The sequence below is a fragment of the Malaclemys terrapin genome, chromosome 7, assembly GCF_027887155.1.
Source record: "Malaclemys terrapin pileata isolate rMalTer1 chromosome 7, rMalTer1.hap1, whole genome shotgun sequence".
NCBI lineage: Eukaryota > Metazoa > Chordata > Testudines > Emydidae > Malaclemys > Malaclemys terrapin.
This window is the reverse complement of record NC_071511.1, coordinates 42,591,122-42,617,033: the sequence shown is the minus strand read 5'-3', so window position 1 is coordinate 42,617,033 and position 25,912 is coordinate 42,591,122. Positions and strand designations below refer to the sequence as shown.

The 25,912-nt window shown below is 42.4% G+C and overlaps 1 protein-coding gene across 2 annotated transcripts in view; it reads right to left on the bottom strand.

Annotated features, from left to right (window-relative positions):
- The window catches only part of PFKFB4 (6-phosphofructo-2-kinase/fructose-2,6-biphosphatase 4), a 95,425-nt gene extending 69,587 nt beyond the window's left edge, over positions 1 to 25,838 (bottom strand). Inside the window, exons 1-2 of one of the 2 annotated variants that reach the window (XM_054034067.1) lie at positions 25,754 to 25,816; positions 15,889 to 15,995 (exon numbers count right to left, since the gene is read on the bottom strand). Coding sequence is in view for 1 of the 2 variants with exons in the window: in XM_054034065.1 (XP_053890040.1) it covers positions 25,754 to 25,817 (64 nt within the window). In the remaining variant the exon portion in view is untranslated. Of the gene's footprint in view, positions 1 to 15,888; positions 15,996 to 25,753 lie in introns of both variants that reach the window. The other variant, XM_054034065.1, reaches the window with a different exon arrangement.
- Between the last annotated feature and the right edge of the window lie 74 nt (positions 25,839 to 25,912).

Below are 25,912 nucleotides of genomic sequence, written 5' to 3'. Positions count from 1 at the left end.
AGCCCCGGGCCCTTAATTTGTCCCGGGGCTCCCAGCTGTCTCTGCAGCTTGTAGCTCTGAGGTGATTTAAAGGCCCTGGGGCTCCCAGCCACAGCCGGAACCCCAGGGCCTTTAAATCTTGAAAGGCCCCGCCTCTTCCAGTTGAGGCCACGCCCCTGCTCAGGACTCCGGCGTACCGGTAAGTCCTTTAAGTTACTTTCACCCATGACTGGCCTGAACAGAAAGCTGCAAGCAGGGACTTTCCTTCCTAACCAGAAGATTACAGTGGGGGGTGTTGAAATGCCAATAGTGATCCTGGGGGACCCTGTGTAACCCTTACAGCCATTGCTCATGAAACCTTACACAGAACACCTGGACAGCAGTAACGAGTGGTTCAACAATAGGTTCAGTGGGTCCCAGATGACAGCTGAAAGTGCCTTTTACCTCAATGTTATATTACATGTAGTTTTCCTAGAGGGCAATGGTGACATTTGGGGCCTTATATTCCTGTCATCAAGTGATTAAAATGCCTGTGCATGTATTGGCAGTGCCTGCAATCTCACCTTGTAGAACAAAAATAAAGATGATTTACCATTATAAAAGTTTGCTTTTATTGCACAAGAAACAGCACACACAATCACAGAGATCCTTGGCGGTAAAGGATGAACCAGGAAATGGAATTTCAAAAATTCCCAGGGTTTCTAAGGGGGAGGGGCAGATGGTTGTTTGACTTGGTACCACACATTTTGATTAAAAACAGAATAATATAAAATTAAAATGGCACACATTAAATGGATTAAGAACTGGCTAACTGACAGACCTCAAAAGGTAACAGTAAACAGGGACTCCTCAAGCCAGTGTGTTTTTAGTGTGGTCCTGCAAGGATCAATTGTTGGCCCTATGCTATTTAACATTTTTATTAATGACCTAAAAAAACCCAAAATCATCACTAACGAAGTTTACAGATGACACAAAAATTGGGGGACTGGTACATAATGAAGGATAGGTCACTGATACAGAGTGATCTGGATCACTTGGTAAGCTGGGCACAAGCAAACAATAAGCATTTTAACATTGCCAAATGGAACGTCATACATTTAGAAACAAAGAATGTTGGCCATACTTACACGATGGGACAGGACTCTATCCTGGGAAGCAGTGACTCTGAAAAAGATCTGGGGGTCATGGTGGATAATCAGCTGACAATAAATTTCCAAAACAAACAAAAATTGACACTCTGCAAATTGGTTGACTAGAACTGGAGTGTATTTTATGGTATCAGGACTTCAGGTGTGCGTTGCATGACCTCAGAGCTAAGAATTTGACTTGGGGCTTTGGTAATCCATAAAGAGTAGGTTTACTAAGTGAGCTAAAAATCAAGTGTTTGGGAGCTATATTAAATGTTACATTTGCAAGTTACAGTCTGCTATTTGACATAAATCAACTCCAAGCAGCACATGCTGAAATGTTTTTCATTTTCTGCACAAACAGCTTTTCTGATTTGAAAGTATCTTACTGAAGCCTGGTGCAGGTCTCAGACTGTTACAGAGATGTATGTTTGCGATGTCACAGAAGAGGTATAATAATTGAACAGAGATTAGAGAGAATCATTTCTAGGAATCCTTTCCCTTGACTTGGTACTGTATGACATTTTGATTAAGAAGTCAGAACACACATTAAATGGATTAAAAACCGGCGGAGAGGCCTCAAAATATAACTGTAAATGGGGAATCAAGAGATTGTTTTTAGTGGGGTCCTACAGGGATCAGTTGTTAGCCCTATGCTGTTTAACATTTTTATTAATGGCCTGGAAGAAAATATAAAATCATCACCAATAAAGTTTGCCAATGACACAAAAATTGAGGAACTGGAAAATAATGAAGAGGACAGATCACGGATGCAGAGTGATCTGGATCACTTGGTAAACTGGGCAAACAATAAGCATTTTAATATGGCCAAATGGAAAGTCATACATCTAGAAACAAAGAATGTTGGCTGTACTTACAGGATGAGGGACTCTATCCTGGGAAGCGGTGACCGAAAAACCACTTGGGGGTCGTGGTGGGCAGTCAGATGAACAGGAGCTCCCAGTGCGATGCTGTGGCCAAAAGGACTAATGCGATCCTTGCATGTATAAACAAGGGAATCTTGAATAGAAGTAGGGGTTATTTCACCTCTATTTGGCACTGGTGTGACTGTTGCTGGAATACTAGGTCCAGTTCTGGTGTGCACAATACAAAGATGTTGATAAATTGGAGAGGGTTTGGAGAAGAGCCACGACAATGATTAAAGGATTATAAAACATGCCTTATAGTGACAGACTCAAAGAGCTCAATCTATTTAGCTTAACGTGGAGAAGGTTAAGGGATGACTTGATCATAGTCTACAAGTATCTACATGGGTAACAAAAATTTGATAATAAAGGGGCTTCAGTCTAGCAGTGAAAGGTATAACATGATCCAATGTGTGTAAGATTAAACTAGACAATTTCAGACTGGAAATAAGGCTTTAATTTTTAAGAGCCAGGGTAATTAACCACTGGAACAATTTACCAAGGATTGTGGTGGATTCTCCATCACTGGCATTTTTTAAACCAAAATTGGATTATTATTTTTTAAATATATGCTCTAGGAATGATTTTTGGAGACGTTAAATGCTCTGTGTTATACAGGAGGTTAGACTAGATGATCACAATTGTCCCTTCTGGCCTCGGAATCTATGAATCTGTGAAATTTTAGCTCTGCTGAGGAGTAATAATATTCTCTAGATATCTGATTTATTCATGAAATATGTACGTGTACAGCATGCACATGATCCAGGCACATATTCACATCATTACCTCCATTCTGCTGATCAGCTCCATATTTGGAAGTTTACAGAACTGGGCATTGAAAGGTACAAGAATCCAGATCCTTGGCAAGGAAGATTCTTGTATATATCAATATTGAAGGAAAGAGTGATGCTGCATGTAAATGCCTACAGATCTAAAGACTCTCCTGACACAACAAGTAGTTACACACATTTTCTATTCAAAGTTCTACTTCACAAAATAAAAATGGAAGCACGGCATTTCTATGGTTCACAGTAACTCAAAGCATTATACACCTCTACTTCGATATAACGCTGTCCTTGGGAGCCAAAAAATCTTACCGCGTTATAGGTGAAACCACGTTATAGCAAACTTGCTTTGATCCACCGGAGTGTGCAGCCCCCCCCCCCCCCCCCCCCGAGCACTGCTTTACTGCGTTATATCCGGTCGCATTATATCGGAGTAGAGGTGTATATTCATTTTCATTTTCCTCTTACCTCCACTCCTGTGTATTTTATCTTCCACTTCTCTTTTTGAATGCACATTATATATTAATACCCTAAATTACACCAGAGCAAGCTTTTATTATATGTCCATATGACTTAATCGAATTTGGAAGAGGGTCAGTTAATAATTATATTACAATAATTACATCACTGTACTGTTTCTACCAATACCTTCCTGCTAGCTCCTTCACATCGAATACCACCTCAAATACATACCATGCAATACTAGTTGCTGAAATGAAGCTGCAGAGAAGTAGGGAAAAGGAAAGCAGTGATTACACATACCAAAGGAAGAAGTAAAGGAGCAAAAACCTCATTAGCTATTCTGAATAGAGACTCAGGACCAGCACAGTCAATCCCTAGAGCTCAAAAATCAGGAGTTAGTGCCTCCTGCCCCTCCTTCTTCCCCCTGAAAGTTATCAATTGGCTTAAAAATTATGACTTTTTAAAAAAGGCAATACATTATGGGGGTTTGTTTGCCTTTAGTTTTTAAAATCTTTTTCACTTGCATTTTCAAGCTTTTCTCTGCAACCATGAGAGCCTAGAAACTTACTCTTATTTTTTTTCCCCAAGTGAAAGCTAAGATATTTGAATGACATAACATGGGTCTTGGAGCTAAGGCTTTAAGAAAAAAACCCACCAGACACAGTTATAATTGTCAGCATTGAGCATCATATGAAGATACTGTAGGAATGAGGAATTTTAACAAGGTTTTGCTGAGTTTAAAGAACTCATTTGTAGCAATACTATGGCATGTGGTGATCTGACTTGGTATTTGCAAACAAAACCACCTCTCAGTTATAGAAAAGCTACATTAACAACTCTTTACAAAAGAACTCCAATTCAGCAGTGGTGTGTAAGACAGTCAACTAATGCAAGTCATTCTTGTTGGTTGAAATGCAGTTCTCATGTCTATCTTAAGAAATATAATGGGAGTGTTGTAAGCTGTAAACATTCTTAAAAAGCTGGGGGAATGGTCATAGTACTACAGCCAATATGTCAATGCCGCTGCACATTGAAATGGCATCATTATAAATGGTCCTATGAGTGATTATAACCATTCTTGTTTTTTATTGAGAGAGATTGGCATCCAGGACACTGCGGTTTTGCCAGTGTCTTCCCACCTCCTCCCTTACGGCTGTGTTTTTTTTTTTTTTTCTCTTCTTTTTTCTGTTTAAAGAAAAAGAAAACACAGAATCTTAAAACTCCCGCTCTCACCCAAATATGGGGCAAAGTCTATTTGGTTTTATGAAAGCTTGACTTCTCCCACACTAATGTATTTCCCAAGTGTAACCCCCAAGGAGATTACATAGATTCCTGGAGCTCTGTCTGCTGGCAGCTCAGGGAGGAGGAGCCAAGGCAAACTCAGAGTCTGCCCGGCAACCAATAGGGAGTGAGATGCCCCTCCCAGGGAGTTCAGGAGAGAGGAGAAGCCATTTTGGAGAGGCTGGAGCCAGCCAGGGCAAGGGCAGGACTGGTTGTGTTAGGGCTACCATATGTCCGGATTTACCTGGACATGTCCGGCTTTTCGGTCTATAAATAGCTGTCCGGGGAGGATTTTGAAAAATCTAAAAATGTCTGGGATTTACCCCGGTCGGCTATTTATAGACAGAAAAGTGGCGGCCAAGCGCCACTGGGCAGCCAAAGCCCCTTCCCAGCGACCCCCATCCCCTGCAGCCTTACCACACTGTCCGGCCCCGCAGCTGTCTTCCCCTTCCTCCCCTCCCCTGAACGCTTCGCCCACCTGCTCCTCCCCCTCCCCTGCTTCCCGCGAATCAGATCTTCGTGGGAAGTCTGAAAAGAAGCAGGGGCAGGTGGGAGGCAGCAGCAGGTAAGCCGGGGGGGGGGGGGGGGGCGCGAGGAGGAGAGCTCCGGGGAGGCGCGGCCCTGACCGAGCGGCTCCCTCTGGCCCGGCCCGAGTGCCGCCCGGCAACCCCAGCGGCTCCGGCCTGGCTCGGGCCCCAGGGTGGCAGCCCCGGTTCCGTCCGAGCGCGCCAGCCCAGCGCTGGCTGAGCACCCCCGGCCCGGCCCCGGTTCCAGCCGAGCACCTCCGGCCCGGCCCCAAGCCCTGCAACCCTGGTTGGAGCTCCAGCCGCAGCGCAGCCCGATTCCTGTGCTCTTTAAAGCCAGCCCTGGTCAGGGGACAGGGAGGGGGGATTGGATGGGTCGGGAGTTCGGGGGGAGTGTGGGGCTTTCTGGGGACAGGGGTGTGGAGAGGGGTTGGGACAGTCAGGGACAGGGAGCAGGGGGATTAGATAGGTCTGGGGGGGCTTTCGGGGGCAGGGGTGTGGAGAGGGGTCGAGGCAGGCAGGGAGCAGAGGGGGTTGGATGTGTCGGGAGTTCTGGGGGTCCTGTCAGGGGGTGGGGAGCAGTTGGATAGAGCATGGGAATCCCGGGGGTCTGTCTGGGGGCGGGGGTGTGAATATGGGGTGGGGGTGTGGATAAGGGTTGGGGCAGTCAGGGGACAGGTAGGGTCGTAGGGGGGCAGTGAGGGTGGGGGGTTCTCAGGAGGGGGCAGTCAGGGGGCAAGAAGCAGGGCAGCTTAGATAGGGGGTGGAGTCCTAGGGGGCAGTTAGTGGCAGGGGTCCCAGGAGGGGGCAGTCAGGGGACAAGGAGCGGGGGGGGGGGTTTGGGAGTTCTGAGGGGGCAATCAAGGGGTGGGAAGTGGGAGGGAGTGGATGGTGGTGGGGTAGGGGCGGGGCTAGAGCAGGGCTCCTCCCCCCTAGTGTCCTCTTTTTTGCTTGTGGAAATATGGTAACCCTAGGTTGTGTGGGGAGCTGGTGAGTCCCAGGCCTGCAAGCAAGGTTCCCCCTGAGAACTGGCCTCTAGGAACCTGACAGCCGATCCCTCACCTGGGTTTTCTTTCCCCACAGATGAGTCCCAGTTGGTAGTGTTTGCTGAGAAATTTCCCCAGCCAGGCTGGGTTCACCTCCAGCTCCCTAGGTGAGACTAGTCACCACATGGTCAGCTCTGCTAGTCCAGGGAAGCTGCCTGCTGAGTGTATGACTGGAGGCTGGGGTTGGAGGTTACAGTTTGGATGTTAGGGTAGTTGTATAACCTACACTTTGAGCTCTGCACCCCTTTGTGGTGAGGGGAAATCCTGGGACCAACGCAGCCTGATATCTGCTTGAGGAGGATCTCTGACAGCAGACAGCAGCCCCTCTGCAGTGACTGATAAGTCCAGCGTCATCTTCAAACCTGAAGATCATTCATAGAGTTCGTGAGTGCACCGTCTTTTAGTTAGTTAGTCAGGGAATTTGTTTTGGGGACCCCCTACTCCTTGAACTGTGTCCTCAAGCCAGGGAGTAAGGGTTTGAGGATTTTATAACCTGCTGCTTATAATACCTGTGGAGGGATTCACCACCTCCTCCCACTTGTGGGTCCTCTGGGCTGTACTGAACTGCTAAACCACGGCAGAGAATTTTATAGGTCATCAAGGGCCCCAGCAAAGTACGCGGACCAACAGGACACTAATTTTACACTTGTTACATCAAGTCACGGGTATTTTCAGTGTGGGCACCGATGACCCTAAAAATAGCGTTTCACCCTGTTATGTTGTATTTGTTGCCTGTTTAATATAATTATTGTGTTGAATATATTTTTGTGTGTTGTGTTATTTCTTGGAAGTCTCCAACTATCTGGCAAGTAAGTGGGGATTACTCTGTAGTTAGAATTTTCCACCCAAGCTGCCCTGGTGACCCTGCCAGGAAGGGGGGTGGAGGCACCACCAAATAATTTCATAGAAAAAAAACAAGAAAAAAAGATTCACCCTGCTGAGTGGGTGGCGGGATCCAAAAGAACCCAGACTTGTCCCTCAAAACCTGTAAGCAGATTGCCATTAAAGACGGTAACCAGGTGGAGAGGGGCGCTACACAAGTCTTATGAACACTTGCCTAAGTGCTTAACCAAGAAGCTCAGTAGCACATGCTTAAATATGCACTTGTAAGTGGGTGCAGGATTGGGACCTTGAAGTCCACCGTCTGGCCTAGAGGCAAGTTTAAAAGTTAGTTATAAAATCATAGTTATATGATCAGACAATAGTACCTAACAGTTAAATTGACAAGACTGCTGGAATGAAGTTTGTTTGGTTTTTTTAATTACACACATGCACACACACAAAGTGTGTGTATGGTAAGCAATTGTCTTAAGAATGACAAGGAGAATAAAAGCCAAGATGCTACCTATATGTGAGGGTGAAACATTGCTAAATAGATTACATCTACACTCACCCCACAGACACACACACACACACACACACACACACACACAAAGATTAACAACTTTTATTCTTGTAAGGGAAGTGTTAAGATATCCAGATATAAAAATATTTTTTACTGATCAGCTTGCATTGCAGTGTGAACAATTACTTGAGTTCTGAAAATGGGAAAAATTATATTATAAAAAAAATTTTTGGGAAGAGCACTGCCCAACAGATGGCACTACTGCTACTTTTTCATCTTGCAAGAGTGCATAAGAAGCAGAACCTGGCAAACCAAGCTATGTTACATTAGCGCGCTATACTTTATTTTAAAAAAACCCACTATCCTGCAGAATATTTCAGTCTTTCAATGCTTTACATATAAGGCTGGACTATTTCTTTAAATATAAAATATAGCTGTATAATACACACACTTTATTAAAGGTTCCAGACCAAATGCTACATTCAAAGAAGCCTTTTGAAGGTTGTTAATATGTTGCCAACTGAGGATCAGAACACAAACCTGAACTGTATAATTATATTAGATTAACATATATTCTGATGTTCTACGCACAACAATTACAAAGTTTTAAGAAAAGTAGTTCCTAAGCATACAGACCAGTATCATGTGGATGCTGCATGAACACTTTGAGAGAGATTCAGAATCAAAGACACGTAATTCACCATTATATAAAAACATCACTACACTAATAAACACGTTAATGCTCTACAAAAGACAGTCTCATCAGCAGATTTCTAATTGACCTGATTAGCTTTCTAAAGAAATATTTTAACTATGTAATTCCGACTGGTTGGTATCTTTACTTCCTTTCATGTTTTCACTTCACAAGTCACTTACAATTAGTTTCACTTAGGACAGAAAACTGGACACAAACCAAACCTGGGGCAATGATTGGGAGGGAGAGAGACAGAGAAAGAGACAGAGACACAGAGAGAGAGACAGAGAAAGAGAATTTTATTTACTTAAATCCCAATGCTTCAGACATTTGCATGCGAGTAACTTTAGAGGTTACTTGTGTGTAACTATTTGCAGCATTGGGGCCAACAAGATACCAAGTTCAGCCCTTTTAAACCTTCACAAAATGTTAGCATTAAAATGTAACCACCACAGATACTGGAACTTATTCCAAGTCTCCCATGACTACCTAGTTCATACAGCATTGTGTGTTTAATACACCCAATTTCAAGTACAATAGACATGGGATTATACAAGTCTTGTTTCCTGGAAAACAAGACAAATCAATTCCTCTGGATTTTACCCAAGTAAGTCCCATTAATTAATTAATTAATTATTAATCCCATTCAATTTGCTAAACCATTCCATCGCAGTAGTAAACTCATGTAATAAAAAAGAATGTTACCATTCTGTTCAATTTACTGACAAAAGTAGATGATCACTGTTATACACACACATCCTAAGAGGGGCTGAGTATGCCAATCTCTCAAAATGTCAAATACTAATTTATCAGGTTATTCATTACATTTAGCCTGAGCAATTCTGTTTCTCTGAAACAATTCATTTTCTGCTCTGTCACAAGATCAAATAAAAAATGAATCCCTGCAGTATCAACCATACGTTAATTTGAAAAGGAGGTCAGAATAGCTGATGTCTTTAAATCTTGCAGTCCTCAAACACACACACACACACACACTTACTTGAGATAACACACTAAGCGTGTGTACCTAGTGAAAATACAGACTCAAATTCTCATTACTTTCCAAAACAACTAAAGACAGACTTATTTTTCACTTTCAAACCAGGGTATCACCAGTTAGTTTAAATAATCCTTTCCGGTAATGCACTTATTTCCATAGATTTCAACTGAAAAGAGTCCAAGTTTCAGAACCTTTAAAATGAACACACTATACACCAGGATAATATTTTATATTAAAAAATTATATGAAACCAAATTCCAAAAGAGCCTCTTCAAACAGGTAAAATAATGCAAGGTGTTTTTTTAAAGGATGTGAGAGATATTAAATAAAAATACATAATTCATACATAGCATTAGAGATAATATGTTTGTATTCAAAGAAATTTACAAATATAAGCATGTTCTTCAATGCATGCTCTAACATACTACTTAGCTGAAGATCTGCCCTACCTTTAAGCCACATTATTTGCATATACTACCAACGGAGCAAAGGAAATCTCTGATGGTTCCTCACTAGTAAAACAAAACTCAAACAGCTCCTCAAAGCTGTGGCAGATCCTTAGATGGCCAGCAGACTGTCTTGGGTGTGCTAGCTGGCCAACACTCAGCATGAAAATATAAGTCACTATCCTTGTGACTGGCCAATGCTACAACATTCTCAACAGACAAAGGAAAATTGTGATTGATAAAGATTTTTTTTGTAAAATTTGCATGGAGAAAACCACACTCTAAATTTCAAGATTTGGATCTGGGGATAGAATGACAAGGTGCAAAAACCACTACACACAAAAACAAACATAACAAAGCAGGTTACCCACCCCTCCATGTTTAACTTTAAAATACAATCTCTAGATAGCCATCTGCCAGGTCCAACTTAGGTCAGCAGGGGCAGAGGAAAGACATGCTCCCCTTACCAGCATCTTCACATAAGGTTCCATCATGAAAGAAACATTCTTGTCCATGTTTGCGGGAAATGGGGAGCCCAGATTATGTTCCTTTCTCTCGTGTTTAAGAGATGCATGTGGCCAATGCATCGCCACAAATGCACCTCACAAACACAGATGTAGAAGCAGCTGCTGATCAAGAACTGTGAACTGAATGACAACATTCCATCAAGGCAGGAGAAAGGTAACCAAGATAACAAATGAGACAACCACAGAGAGAAGTGCTGATGCTAAAAATACTGAACACAAAAGAGAGAATCCAACAGGAAATGATTTTAGTAATAAACATGCAGCTTCACTAAACCTTGCTATGTTGCCATATTTTATAAGATAAGGAGCCAGATTAGGGCTTGGAGGGGAAATCCAAGTAAATCCCAGGAACTGAAGGAAGGAAATGATATTGGTGATTCAATAGGTGGCTCTCTTCCCTGTGGGTTAGCACTGAACCAACACTCTTGCACAAGACAAAGCACACTGTACTTAGGGAAATGCCATCTTTCAGAGGATATAAAAACATAAAAGGTCCATTTATTCATTACCATATTACACAGATTCACACTGAGAGAATGAGACAGGTTCCGTGCCCTCAAGAGCTTCAAAAGAAGAGAATGAGGAATGAGAACATAAGAAAGGCCTTACCAGGTCAGACCAAAGGTCCATCTAGCCCTGTATCCTGTCTACCGACAGTGGCCAATGCCAAGTGCCCCAGAGGGAGTGAACCTAACAGGCAATGATCAAGTGATCTCTCTCCTGCCATCCATCTCCACCCTTAGACAGAGGCTAAGGACACCATTCCTTACCCGTCCTGGCTAATAGCCATTAATGGACTTAACCACTATGAATTTATCCAGTTCTCTTTTAAACTCTGTTATAGTCCTAGCCTTCACAACCTCCTCAGGTAAGGAGTTCCACAAGTTGACTGTGCGCTGCATGAAGAAAAACTTCCTTTTATTTGTTTTAAACCTGCTGCCTATTAATTTCATTTGATGACCCCTAGTTCTTGTATTATGGGAATAAGTAAATAACTTTTCCTTATCCACTTTCTCCACATCACTCATGATTTTATATACCTCTATCATATTCCCCCTTAGTCTCCTCTTTTCCAAGCTGAAGAGTCCTAGCCTCTTTAAGAGAAATGGATGCAATAAGCAGCAAAGTAACACAGTTTAAGTTCAGTGCGTGTCTTTTGTTCTATTTCTGCATTTCCCTTCTTCCCAAACATTCTGCTGCCCTAATCTGCATCCCACCATTTGAAATGCCTTCCTTTGTTCCTCCACTTATTTAGCCCAATCCCTACCTGTAGTGGGGCAGCTGCCCCACTCCTGCTGGAAAGGGGTTAAAAGCAGCTCTGGAGAGGGCTGCAGCTGGAAATAAGGGGAGTGAGAACAGCTGGGGAAAGCTGACTATGTTGACCACAGGTGTGGCCAGCTCAATCAGGGCCCAGCTGGCCCTGATAAGAGGGCTGTGGAACAGGAACTGGAAGGAGACACACTCTCTCCAGCTTCTGAGAGAGAAGGACCTGGCTGCCTGGGAGCTGAAGAGAGTACCTAGGGTGGAGCAGTGCTAGGGAAGGGCAGAGGGAGCTGGGGAGCTCCAACCTAGTAGAACCCCAGGCTGCAGGCCTTGGTGAAGGCCTACAAAGGTACTAGAGCTGCAGAGGGGCAGTCTGGGAATAGGGAAAGGTAGCAAGTCCTAACCCCCTTGCCAATGATGAGTGGTTTACAGACTGCAGTTGGCCCCAGTGAGTGGGGGCTAGATGGTGACTGGCAGTAGCCACTAAGGCAAGGTGGGGATAGAGGGTTGGGGGTTCCCCTGGGTGGGGAAAACCAAGATTCAGGTTTACTGCTGGGGCAGAACCCTAACGTAGAGGGGCACCGGAGGAGGAACACGGGGGGGCCAGCGGCAGGCGAGACACCGGCCTGCAGAGGGTGCTCCAGGCTGGAAGAGCTAATTCCCAGGACAACCAGCAGGAGGCACCGTGCCGGTGAGTCTCATCCCGCCACACTACCCAACAGTCTCTCCACCGGAATTGAGAAAACAGTAAAACAAAGTACCCCAACACTTTAAGCATCCAGAGCTACCAACACGGCAAGGTAAGCAATTCAGCCGGGTCACCTGAAGACCTTTCCCCTGGTAGTTCCTTCAAAGCCAACTGAAGTTAATGGGAGTTATGCATCAAGGCCCTTATTTACACTGAAGAGTGTGGAAACTTAGGATCCTGAGCACCTTTAACAATCAGACCCTTAATATAATATTCTGTTTTAAACAGGTGAGTGCAATATTGCTACCATTAGTTCTTTATTATGTCTTCTATGATTATCTAGAGAGAGAGAGAGAGCGAGAGAGAAACCTCCATGTGTTGGCAGCACAATTATCTTTATTTCAAAGGTTGGTTCATGTTAATACATGAACATCAAAAGCCTAGCATGAGTCAGCGTATGAAAAAATAAGCTTTTTGTAATTCATATTTTTTTTAAAAAATGGTTTCATTTTAAAAATGTACACTTTATGGTTAAGTTTCCTAGCTGTAGGCCAGACTATTGCAGAGGTGAATCAACATGACAAATTATTTGAGAATGAGCAACAGTTAAAAAAAGAATTGTTCAGTGCTAAACAAATCAGAAATAAAGTAGCAGCTTAGACCCTACACATAAACAAAGCTGTGCAAATGCATAATGTAAGGAGAGTTTCCCCAACCTGTGTTATAATAGTACTGCTTCACACAACTAAATCCCCTCAGTTTTCAGACAATTTGAAGGCAAGATAGTGTTCTAGTTCTCAGTCTGCACTGTTAACAAGTACATCGAGTGAGAAACTAATTCACATCCGTATTAATAAAACTAATCTGATGAAGTAAAAGAATTGATAGGGTTTAGTCATCCAGTTACCTCATCCCAACATCCCTTTTGTGGGAGAGAAAGTAAATACCAAATGAATTTGCATTTATGTTGTTTCCCAGAATCATTCAGTGAAACATCCCAACATATCTTGCCCAGACAATGAATTACAAGCCATGGATGTGTAGCCCTTAGAGGAGCATTTGTGAATGTCTGGGTTGATTCTCACGGTTAGGTGCAGAATATAAAAAAAAAAAAATTACATAGTGATGATCTGAGCTAATGGTAACCGGATTTGGAATATTCACTGCGTCTACAGTTTTGAAGATTTGCTTAGTGTTATTACAGAAGAAAATTATGCTAATACACATTGGAAATGCCTATTTGGAGCATATGCTTCTCTCAGGAGCACACAGAATCTATAAGATAGCATTATAAATTAATTAACTAAGATGATTGGGGTACATCTTATCAGAGAAGAGTAATATCACAACAGCCTACATATTATATGACTAGGGACCTACCAAATTCACGGCTGTGAAAAATGCGTCACGGACCACGAAATCTGGTCTCCTCTGTGAAATTTGGTCTTTTGTAACTTTTATCCTATATTATACAGATTTCTTGGAGGAGACCAGCGTTTCTCAAACTAGGGGCCCTGACCCAAAAGGGGGTTGCCTGGGGTTGTGGTTTTACCACCCTTACTTCTGTGCTGCCTTCAGAGCTGGGTGGCTGGAGAGCGGCGGTGCTGGCCAGGCATCCAGCTCTGAAGGCAGCGCCCTGCCAGCAGCAGCACGGAAGTATGGGTGGAAATACCATACCAAACCACCCTTACTTCTGTACTGCTGCTGGCGGTGGCACTACCTTAAGAACTGGGTGCCCGGCCAGCAGAGGTGGATGCCTGGCCAGCAGCTGCTGCTCTCCAGCCATCCAGCTCTGAAGGCAGCACAGAAGCAAGGATGGCAATACCATGACCACCCCGCCACACACACAATAACTTTGCACTGTTCCCCACAACCACCTTTTGTATCAGGACCCCTACAGTTACAACATAATGAAATTTCAGATTTAAATATCTGAAATCATGAAATATACTATTTTAAAAATTCTATGACCATGAAATTGACCAAAATGGACTGTGAATTTGGTAGGGCCCTATAATATGAGAATCCCAAGCATAGCCAAATGGTTGAAACACAACACAGCAAAGAATATTTTCGTTTGCTAAAGAGATGAACAGTCACTCATTGCTATACTATCATAATCATTTCCTCCTTTGTTACCCTTATGTAAACCCAAGCCCATTCTCAGAAGCTTGATCTTAAGTGAAGCTTTACTCCCTCCTCTTTTAATATATGAAGAAGTCAGTTAATCAGCACTCTGGTTAACCAGGTTCAGAGAGTTGTATGAAATACTACTTATACGGAAACAGAACAAAATAATATTGGGGGGATGGGGAAGTACACCAATTAGCTGCTGATGCACTCATGTAAAAATACCCTCGTTTTAATGTTTACAATGGCCTAAGATAGTGTACAGACCTATGCTGGTCTACTTTAGCTCACCTCCTCTTCCTTTAGAGTTGAAATATTGTTAGAATAACAGCTATTTTGCACACTAGTCAGGCAACCCCTGTACAACATTATCATAACTTCATACACAATGAGGAAACAATGGTCCAGATCCTCAACTGATTTCCATTTTCTCCAGATGAGTGTCTAGCACAATATCTTTAACAATTTCTATTTTAAACCTGCCAATTATAGGGTAAGGATAGACCGATGCACATGCCAATTAAAAGAATTTCATTGTGTACGTTTTCAGAAACATACACAATGAAATTCTTTTAATCAGCAAGTGTTTAAATCCTGTAACTTTGTACAGACTTGGGCGTTCAAACTAAATATGGGGGTGTGGGAGATGTGTTCCCCTGTCCGTCTCTGGGGATATGCATAGAGAGAAGTACCAACATACAGTAAAGAGAAATGACACAGCATCTACAGAAGTTACCCAATTTCTTTAAAGGACCTAGAGGTGTAACTGAAAACACCCTCTATTTCCAACATGGTAAATTTATTGAGGACTGTCATGTCTATGCCTTGTTCTGGTAGCAACCAATGATGTTACTACAGCAACAGCACGTACTATATTACGCAATCTCTCGGCTGTCTGTGGGTGTGTTGTGAAACATTTACAACATTCTTTGTCCTTCCTGGAATTATGATACAGCACTGTCAGTTTCACTTGCAAGTGGATTCAGCTGTTTGGAAATTGTGATGCAAGTCAGAAGGCCTGATGCTTAAAAGCATTCAGAATATTTGAGGAGGAAGAGGCAGGGGGAAAGGAGGAATCTCCTAGTCACTGTGATGTTTCCATCATCTTTTCTGGGCAGATTAAAATGACAACAGTGACTCCCATGTCCTGGAAAATATTCTTAATATTCCATTCTCTTAAAAAGAACAGGAGTACTTGTGGCACCTTAGAGACTAACAAATTTATTAGAGCATAAGCTTTCGTGGACTACAGCCCACTTCTTCGGATGCTGTAGTCCACGAAAGCTTATGCTCTAATAAATTTGTTAGTCTCTAAGGTGCCACAAGTACTCCTGTTCTTTTTGCGGATACAGACTAACACGGCTGCTACTCTGAAGCCTGTCATTCTCTTAAGGTAAGTTTGATACAACAGCTCTGCACAATTCACAGTTTGGTTTTGCTTGTGTGGAAGCCAAGATACAGTTAAAGAAACACTGAAGGAAAAAAAAATGTACAGCATTTTAAACAAATCCTTACCTGTGTTAACACCACTTGAAATTTTTTCAATTTACAAATTATTTCATAGATTCAGTATATGCTCTGTTTACTCCTTACATTTACAACACCTTGACTGAATGAAAAGTAAGATGCCATCACAAAAAAGTAGTTGTAATGGAGGTTACTTACCTGTAACTGGAGAGTCTTCAAGATGTGTAGTCCCTATCTTCCTAAATGGATCTTGGTTGTATTACCCTTTATAACAGGTGGGCTCCATACTTGCCGTGGTATGTCGTCTGCACGGGTAACCCAGGAAAAAAGGCGAGAAACGATTTTTTGCCATTGTTTTCACGGAGGGAGGGATTGAGGGGGGCCTGATGACATGTACCCAGAACCACCTGCAAAAATGTTTTTGCCCCATCAGGCATTGGGAGCTCAACCCAGAATTCCAATGGGCGGCAGAGACTGTGGGAACTGTGGGATAGCTACCACAGTGCAATGCTCCGAATGTCAATGCTAGCCTCGGTATTGTGGACGCAAACCACCTACTTAATGCACTTAGTGGGGACACACACAATGGACTGTATCTAATCTATTTCTAAAAAATCAACTTCTATTAAATTGACATAATTTCGTAGTGTAGATATACCCTTAGAAACTAACAAATTTATTTGAGCATAAGCTTTTGTGGGCTACAGCCAACTTCATCAGATGCATAGAATGGAACATATAGATAGATACACACACATACCAAGTAGGAAAGAGAGGATTGTATCATGAAAGCCCAATGACAGACTATCAAGGAGGTGAGGATGACTGACAGTGCAAAATGCAGTACAGAAAGGACAAGGATAAGAATGGAGCATAGGTTTTTGTGAAAGCCGTTTTAGCAAGAGCAGGCTTCCTTGGAGATAATGGAAACCAAATTGGAAGGGATCCAAGATAGTCTTGGAGGAGGAGAAACTGAGGTACACACTATACTCAATAAAGAAGAGGAGGGAGATGGAGAGACACGTGATTTCAAAGGAAGAATATTAGAGGGCAGAGTACACCATGACATATTGGTATTGTATGGGGAAGGTGCCAGAGGACAACAAGAAGTTGAGGAAAGGAGTGAGCCTGGGACAATGGAAGTACAGAAGTGTAAAAGGATCCGATCACTGGGATAGTTGATCATCAGGCGCATACCTGTAGACAATCTTTGATGTAGAGCAAATATCATGTATACCCCCAAGAAGCTGAGACAGAAAGATGGCTTCTGTTTTCAAGGCTGACTTTTTGTAGTCTGTTACTTAGTTATTTTAATAATACGTAAGCCATGAAAGAAAAGTCACCGAGAAAGTAACATGAGTGGGCTTCTGTGGACATATTTTAAAAAAATAAGTTAAAGGAAAAAATAAGCAATTTATGCACATAGGAATAATAATTTTAAAAACCCTTATATTAAAAACACAGCAGTCAGAAAACCATTTCTATAGAACCCCTTTCTAAAATCTGAAGAGAAGTTAAACTAATCTGAATTTAGAAAAGTGTAATGCTAATATGTATATCAGGGGTTGGCAACCTTTCAGAAGTGATGTGCCAAGTCTTCATTTATTCACTCTAATTTAAGGTTTCGCGTGCCAGTAATACATTTTAACGTTTTTAGAAGCTCTCTCTGTAAGTCTATATTATATAACTAAACTATTGTTGTATGTAAAGTAAACAAGGTTTTTAAAATGTTTAAGAAGCTTCATTTAAAATTAAATTAAAATGCAGAGCCCTCCCGGACCGGTGGCCATTACCCAGGCAGTGTGAGTGCCACTGAAAATCAGCTCGTGTGCTGTCTTCGGCACCCGTGCCATAGGTTGCCAACCCCTAATGTATATTATGTTAACACCTAGTTCACAAGGAACAAGTATGACTGGACAGACAGCTGCTGAGATGCCATGATCTGATATGGAATCTTGTTCCCATGGCCTTTAGGGTAGATTTTTCATCTTCCTGCATTTGGAAGCCTGGCTAGATAGTTTGTGGGCTGAGAATCTTCAAGAACAAAACATAGGTGGTGAATAAATTTACATAGGACGGATAATAAAATTACAACATCCAAAATAATCTAATTTATCAAACACAGATAAACTAACCAGGAGCAGTAACATGAGCAAACAGAGCTGTGATAAATGCAAATATTTACCCAATGAGATACTTGCATTAAAAATAAACCTAAAACCAAAAAAAATTAGACAAAGATTTTACTAGAAGTAATATCCCTGTATTTTTCTCACTATTATTACTGAAGACATTTCTGTTTGAATACGAGATTTAGCCCTAGGAAACAAATTTTCATTTTGCTTTGGCTGTTAGAGAGGTCATAACCTTGCATGCCTCTATGGAACATGGAAGGGACTGCAATATCACAAGTTATAATACACAAACTCAAGGCAAGATAGAATAGCAGACCTATATGGCTCAGGTGACAAAGAAATTAAGATGGCATTCTGAAAACAGACAAACCATTATTTAATGCTATAATTAGAACAAGTTATTTTTGATGGTCTGTTATTCAAGCAGAATGGAAAATGGTACCTCGTACACACACAAAATTGGTACAAAAGACTGTAATAACACTACATAGGCTCCTTCGAAAACTCCAGTCTAAGTGTCCATTATCCAATCTCAGCCACAGAGATTCTGACTACCCAAGAATGCTGCTTATGTACAATATATACACACACAGCAGATGAGCATTTGCATCACTATGTGTAAATTGTCATAGGCTCATTGACTTCAAGTTAATGGGCCTATGACAATTCACACAACCTTAAGATCTGCCCTAGTTTGTTTATATATACGCACATTACACACACACCAGGTTCACAGTGTTAATGTAAACTATATGCTTTTCAATTAACTGGCTCCTTTCAATGAAACATGAGTTTATTGGGATGTTATTTAAATTTTCCTTCTCCAATACAAAAGAGGAACTGTTTCTCAGCTATATGAACAGCCACACTGCTCTACAGTGAAAAATGGGCATGGATGTGGGTCAGGGTAACTGCAAGTGCAAACAGGAATATTTCACTCAGACAGAGATGTGTTGCTGTATTTTTCACCAGCCTGGTTCTCACGGGACTGCTCTTACAGGCCCACTTGGAACTTTTTAATTGAGAAAGGTCATGAACCCCTGTAAAACTACCCATTGTCTTGGGAAGATTTGTTTCACACTAATGATGGAAAAACTATGAACGCTCTTCTACTTTTTTTTCCCTCTCCTCCCCACCAAATAACACAGAAGAAAAATGCCATGAAATTCTCTGACTTCAAGGAATGGAAAGGACAAAAATCAGGATTCCCATGAACCACAAACTTAACATGTGTTACATTAACTGCATCAACTAAGTCTTCAGGGAAATCTAAGCATGAGAGAATTTAAGAGGAAGAGTGAGACAGTCCTAAATCCAGATAGCATGTTGGGCAATGATAACTGATGGAAGTATATTTCAAGCCTATTAAAATCCTCCAGTCATTTGAGCTCAACAGAGAATTAGTATGTAAGAAGAGTTCATGTACCATATGGAAGCTTGGCTTTAGCAACTAAAAATACATCACCACAAATATTCTATGCTTTGTGTCTTGCACATGATTTGAGCTACACATTCATAGACTGAATGTAATCTGCAGGAGGGCAGAAATTCTCTCATTACTTAATGGAAGTTATCTTGAACTATCTAGATTCTAGAATACATCCCAGACCAAATCATTCCTAATGCAACTCAAATGAAATCAATGGAGTTACATCAGGGATTAACCTAAACACAAAGTTTGTATTCCTCTGCAAGCAGGCACTGGCTCGCTCCAGTGAAACTGAAGGCCTGATCCCACTACATATTTTAACCCATTTCAAAGGAAAGTAATACCACTTTTAAAACGACGAATACGGCTGTGTCCACAGTACGCACCTCTAAATTACTTTTCAATGACATTACAGAACTATGTACAAACACTGCAAGCAATTAGTAGCTAGCATCTGCTGTAACTATTTTAGTTGAAAGAAGAGTTATGCATACCCTTGATTGTCGGTTTTCCCAGGTAATCTGGCAATTCATTATGCCAACTATAAGAGTGAAGAACAGTTACTTTCCAGGGTAAGAAACTAAGTGAAATGTATGATACTGTATAGTGAGTGTGGAAAAAATTATCTTGAAAACAGTTTTTTAGAAATGGGTCAGACAGCTAAACAGTCAACTATCTAATGAGACCAGGAAATGGGGACCTGAGAAACCAGTCTAATACACCTATTATTTACTGTAGTTACATATGAATGCCTGATCACCACACAGGGACTAAGTGTCCTGACTTTTCTAGAGACCAATGCTGTGTCGTCGTCTCAACTGTATGATTCACCTGTAGCACCAAAAACTGAATACAGCTGTGAATAAAAGCTGCTAACAAAAATACAATATATTCCATGGGGGAAGCAATGTGGCATTCTTCCTACTGTGTATATACAAACTAACATGAGAAAAACCATTTTAACTGTCACACAATTCTATGTGCTCCAGAACACATCTGAACGGGTTCCTGGAAGAGTACTATGGAGGTTCTAGCATCCGGGTTAGAGCACTTAGTACAGTTATGCAATTGAAACCATGTTAAAAGTGTTCTCTAAAACAGTTACCATTTGTGTCTAGCATGCACAAGGCCTGCTACGTCTGTAAAGGTTTTGATACCAATTTCAGTTTGCTGATTCAGATGCTTGGTCCTTGAAATTACTGAAGATAGTATTGGGAGTTATTTTGCAACTTCTTAACTCAGACAGGGCTAATGGGCTTAGCTGAAATTAAAACTCATAAAGGCTGTCAATATTGATGTTCCATCACATGTGTAATTTGTAACTATAGCATTTGCAATACATTTTCCACAAAAAATGAAATGATTTCTTATTTTAGTATGATACACATTTACAAGCAAATCATGTTAAATTTTTTAAAAGTCACTTCACTTTAAAAAACAGCCACATACATCAGTTTAGGTACATACTGATATTCAATTACAAAAAAATGATTAATATTCATCTGAATATGTATTAAAACAAGTTTTAAGACCTGCATTCATATTAATATGTGACAGACACATTTAGGCCCATCCTCTTGTAGGTGCCCAGAAACAACAATATATATATTATTAATATTATAATAATTAATAATAATCAACCAGGCAAAATGTCATCAAAGACTATCTGAAACTAGGCCAGTAGTTCTCAAACTTTTGTACTGGTGACCCCTTTTACACAGCAAGTCTCTGAGTGAGACCCCCTCCCCTTATAAATTAAAAATACTTTTTTATATATTTAACCCCATCATAAATGCTGGATGCAAAGCGGGGCTTGGAGTGGAGGCCGACAGCACGTGACCCCGAGGGGTCCTGATTCCCAGTTTGAGAACCCCTGAACTAGGCCCATGCACAGTCTACTCCTACTTTTTAAGAAGTTCACAACCTTCAAGAATAACATTATGATTTCCTTGTGTTATAGGCTATTATATGGTGTTCATCCCAGTAATATCCCAACACTTCACAGAAATGGGCTAAAAACAAAATGTGAAACTGGCTAGTCTATTTTCAGTGGCCAAATTGATAAAGGGTCCAGTTATACAAAAAGCCCAACCAGCAGACTCTCAGAGCTTTAATTCCCCCAGAGATAGTCGGACAACTACTATGTTTGTTCACTTTTATCACTGTTTGTTACACTAATTTATCTGAAATGGGAAAAATCTTGTGATAAAAACAAAAGAAAAAAATGAATGTGAGATTTGTCCCTTTTATTTCTTTAATCATATTTTCTTTTCTTAATTTTTTATCTTATCACAAGCATCCTGTGAATTCTCCTAAGAAGCACAGAGTCATAGAATTTAAGGCCAGAAGAGACCACAATATCATCTAGTCTGACCTCCAGAATATCACACACCACCACCTCGCACCCACACACTATACCCAACAACTGAAATTAGGCCAAAGTATTACAGTGCACAGGAGACTAAACTATTGTGTACCATAGGCAGAGAACAGTAATGACCACAGTGCATCACGATCTGTGGCTCCCATAATTGCAGGGAAATGATTGAGTCCTTCCTGATCCCTGCAAATGGTCGGTTGAAACTCTTAACTATGAGTTTCTAGGCACATACGACAAACCATAAGTAAGCCCCAGAGCTGCCGAGCCCTGCCCCCTACCATCACAAGCAACCCCATCATAGAATCACACTCATATTGCCTACTCCACGTCTGAAAGCACAGGCTCACATTAGATTCCTCAATTGAAATCTCTTTTTTCCCCCCCAGAAGTGTCAAAATGAGGACCCTCCCATAAAAGGAGCTGTTTCAATTTTCTTCTAAAATAAAGTAATACTCAAAACAAACAAAAAGAGTCAGAACTTTACAACCTCTTTATTTCTGAAAAGGGGAACAGAGTCAGCAGACAAAATGTATGTTCATCCTGACCACAGAAGAGAAAAACACACACACACCATCACATATGGAAAATGTAAACCCCAAAGAAACAGTAAATGTCAAAAGCAAGCTCTCATTGCAGTATTAGGTTTCAGAGTAGCAGCCGTGTTAGTCTGTATCCACAAAAAGAACAGGAGTACTTGTGGCACCTTAGAGACTAACAAATTTATTAGAGCATAAGCTTTCGTGGACTACAGCCCGGATGGTATGCATCCGAAGAAGTGGGCTGTAGTCCACGAAAGCTTATGCTCTAATAAATTTGTTAGTCTCTAAGGTACCACAAGTACTCCTGTTCTTATTGCAATATTAGTAAGTGGTTATATACATACTTTTATTGCTTTGCCAACAATTAAAGACAATTACTGAATTACTTCAAGATATTAATTCTGAAGTGGTCTTAGATTTACTCTAAATCTAGGACCTGAGTCTGCAAACAGTTACACACAGGACTAACTATCACTCCATGATTAGTCCTATTTGAGCATATGCCTCTTTCCAGGATTGAGGCCTTATACAAATTGTGTGCATAAATAAATGCAGTAATAACTTTGTTCAAGCTTTTATTATTTTTCATTTACATTAAATCGCTAATTTTAATTGCAACTATAATTAAGGTAGCATCTAACAACTGAGTAAGACCACATTTGCAATTTTTTTGGAAAAAAATGGAACTGCTCAATAGTATATTGAAGTGTGGTTTGAAGCCTGATAATCATTATTATTCAATTCCATTTTTAGCTTTTTACATAAGCATAGCACTGTAAAAACAAGTGACCATACCATGGATACCTCTCAAATTACCCTAATTTTGTCCCACACTAACTTGCTTTTATCTAGTATTTAATCCAAATTGTTCACATGCAATACACATGCAAGGAGCTAAAAACAAGGATCACAGAAAACATTTATATTAAAAAAGCACGAGTCTCTCAAGACTTTAAGCTTTCTGCATTATTAGATCATCTACCAAGATCTTTATATCATCCTTATCATTAGGATATACAATCTCCTTGGGTCCCTCATTTTGGGTTGATGTCCAGTTAGGCCTTAACAGGTTGAGAATTATGATACAGATGGACTGTCTATACTATTCAAATCTATTCTCACCCTTTCACCAAATTTCAGAGTAACAGCCGTGTTAGTCTGTATCTGCAAAAAGAACAGGAGTACTTGTGGCACCTTAGAGACTAACAAATTTATTAGAGCATAAGCTTTCGTGGACTACAGCCCACTTCTTCGGATGTAAGAGATGATTTCTGGAATATCTATATGACACACTTTTCCTTAAAAAGGCTTAATCAGCTGGGCCGATTCACTGAACCAGCATTCAAAACATTCAGTATCTTTTAAATAAACTACATTTGTGGGACACCTTTCATTCTGAATTGTTACTCATAATACTTTATCAATACACTGAGCACTTAATGCATTACCGAAATTCAGCCCTTTCTAGGGTAGACCTCCTCTTAGTAGCACTACATAGCTGTTTAAGACAGAAAGTTAAGAACAGCTTCTCTTTGTGAGAGTAGAAAAACACAAAAGATAACAGTTGGCTTCCTAAGAATTTACCAGAACACTGCAGTTAACAACCTGCCCTTGGCAAAATGTTTATAGTGACCACAAGTAAACATTTCATTCCAAAGATCTCACCTCCAGCAGCAAAACACCCCAGTAAGGAAGCAATATTAAAAACTAGTTTGGAACAAGTCACAGACTCTGGCATTCTAATACATTTATGTACATCATGCCTTTTTCCCACTTCACAATCTCTCCTCAGGCTTCTGACACCCTGACTTGCTCCAGTTCTCCCAGTGTAAGCCAAAGTTTCCATTTCCCATCTGACAACCTGCTGTGGTATCTGGGTCATAATTTCCCTTCAGACACCAAGCCTAACACCAGCCCTTGGATGAATGCATGGAGGGGGAAGAACCTGGAAATACTTTAAAAATTGATAGCCTATTTACATGTTTGTACAATACCAAGCTCAACAATACCCTTAGGTATTACAACAGAAACACCACCTCTTGGAGAATTAATTGCTGGTTTAAAAAGATACCAATGACGAGAGGTATGATATTCTGCAGTTTGGCTGTGTATTTAGCTTGTTCATATTCCAAAAGAGTCTGTGCATCTTTCTCCCCTTTTTATCAAGGAGTTCGCCAACCCCCCCAAAACAGGGATGGGCAGAGGAACAGGAATGGGTCATCTCCAATAGCATTTCAGCCAGTGCTAATCTGCACCATGATGCCACTTCATATCCTGTGGTTTCTAGGTGCTATGCCATGCGGAGTGGACTTCACTTCACGGGTAAATTCAATTCCTGTACCCTCCAAAGGGATGCTAGAGATGAAGCAACCCTCCCGCTCCCTCTAAGGCTGGGTCTACACTACCTGCCTGAATCGGCGGGTAGAAATCGACCTCCCAGGGATCGATTTATCGCGTCCCAATCTCCGAATCGACGATCTTACTTCACCAGCGGAGGTGGGAGTAAGTGCCGTCGACGGGAAGCCGCAGAGGTCGATTTTGCCGCCGTCCTCACAGCGGGGTAAGTCGGCTGCGATATGTCGAATTCAGCTATGCTATTCACATAGATGAATTTGCGTATCTTAAATCGACTCCCCCCTGTAGTGTAGATGTACCCTAAGGGATCACAGGGGAAAGGAACCAAAGCTTGGGAGGTCAGAGGAAGATTGACACCTGGTACCCCAGAGGCATTGACCTATGTCCTCCCAGAACCCCAAGCCGAGGAACTAGCTCAGCCCTGACTCAGGAGGAAGGCGGCTCCCTACTGAATCACCAGCACCACTTCCTCCTATAGCGCGACCTGGGACTCGAGGCTGGAAAGGGCCTGGCTTCACAAACCATTGACCCATTTCAGCCAAGCCTCCGTGACAGCAGCACACGGCAGACGGGAATCAAAGCAGCAGCTCCAGACCTGCCCCTCCCCCCAGTGAGGTGCCTGGTAAACAAACGGCAGCTCAGCGGCGGGGAGAAATCGCCCAAGCCAAGGCAGGCACCGCGAGGGAAAGGAGCCAGAGAGGGGAAGGGGAACGCCCCACGCCTCGGGAAGTCCCCCCGAGCTCTGGCAACTGCAGGAGCCCTAGGCGCAGCAGGGAAGAGAGCAGTTCCCCGCCCCACATGGGTAGGGAGGACTCTCCAACCTGGGAAGGAGGCGGCTCCCCCCGCGAGGGGTGAGGGAGGGAAGCAGCTCCGTACTCCAAGGGCGCAGGGGGAGCGCGACAGCGCAGACAGGAGAGGAAGGGGGAAGCCCCCCTGCAGAGCAGAGGGGCAACTCCTCATGTCAGCGGGAACCAGGGCAAGCGGCAGCCTCAGTCCGGCTCCGGAGCCCCCGGGCCCTGGGGCATGAGGAGCGGGGGACCGGGCGAGACCGAGCAAAGAGGCCCCTAGGCAGGCAGCGAGCAGCCGGCCGGGCTGGGCCGAAGCAGGAGAAACGCCTCCACAGCCGCCCGGGGGGCGGAGTGCCGCGGGTCCTGCCCTCCGGCAGTGTGTGTACGTGAACACAGCCGGGCCCCTTCCCCAGGGACGCTGCTGCCGCCGCCCTCACCTTTCCAGTCCCGCCTCTGCGGCCGCCCCTGACAGCCGCCGCCGCTGCACCTGGAGACCGACATCTGCGCCTGGGCGGAGAGGCACCCGCGTCCCCTTCTGCAAGCTGAGCCAGGCAAGGGGGCGCCTAAAGCCGCTGACCCGGCTCGGCAGCGTCCGA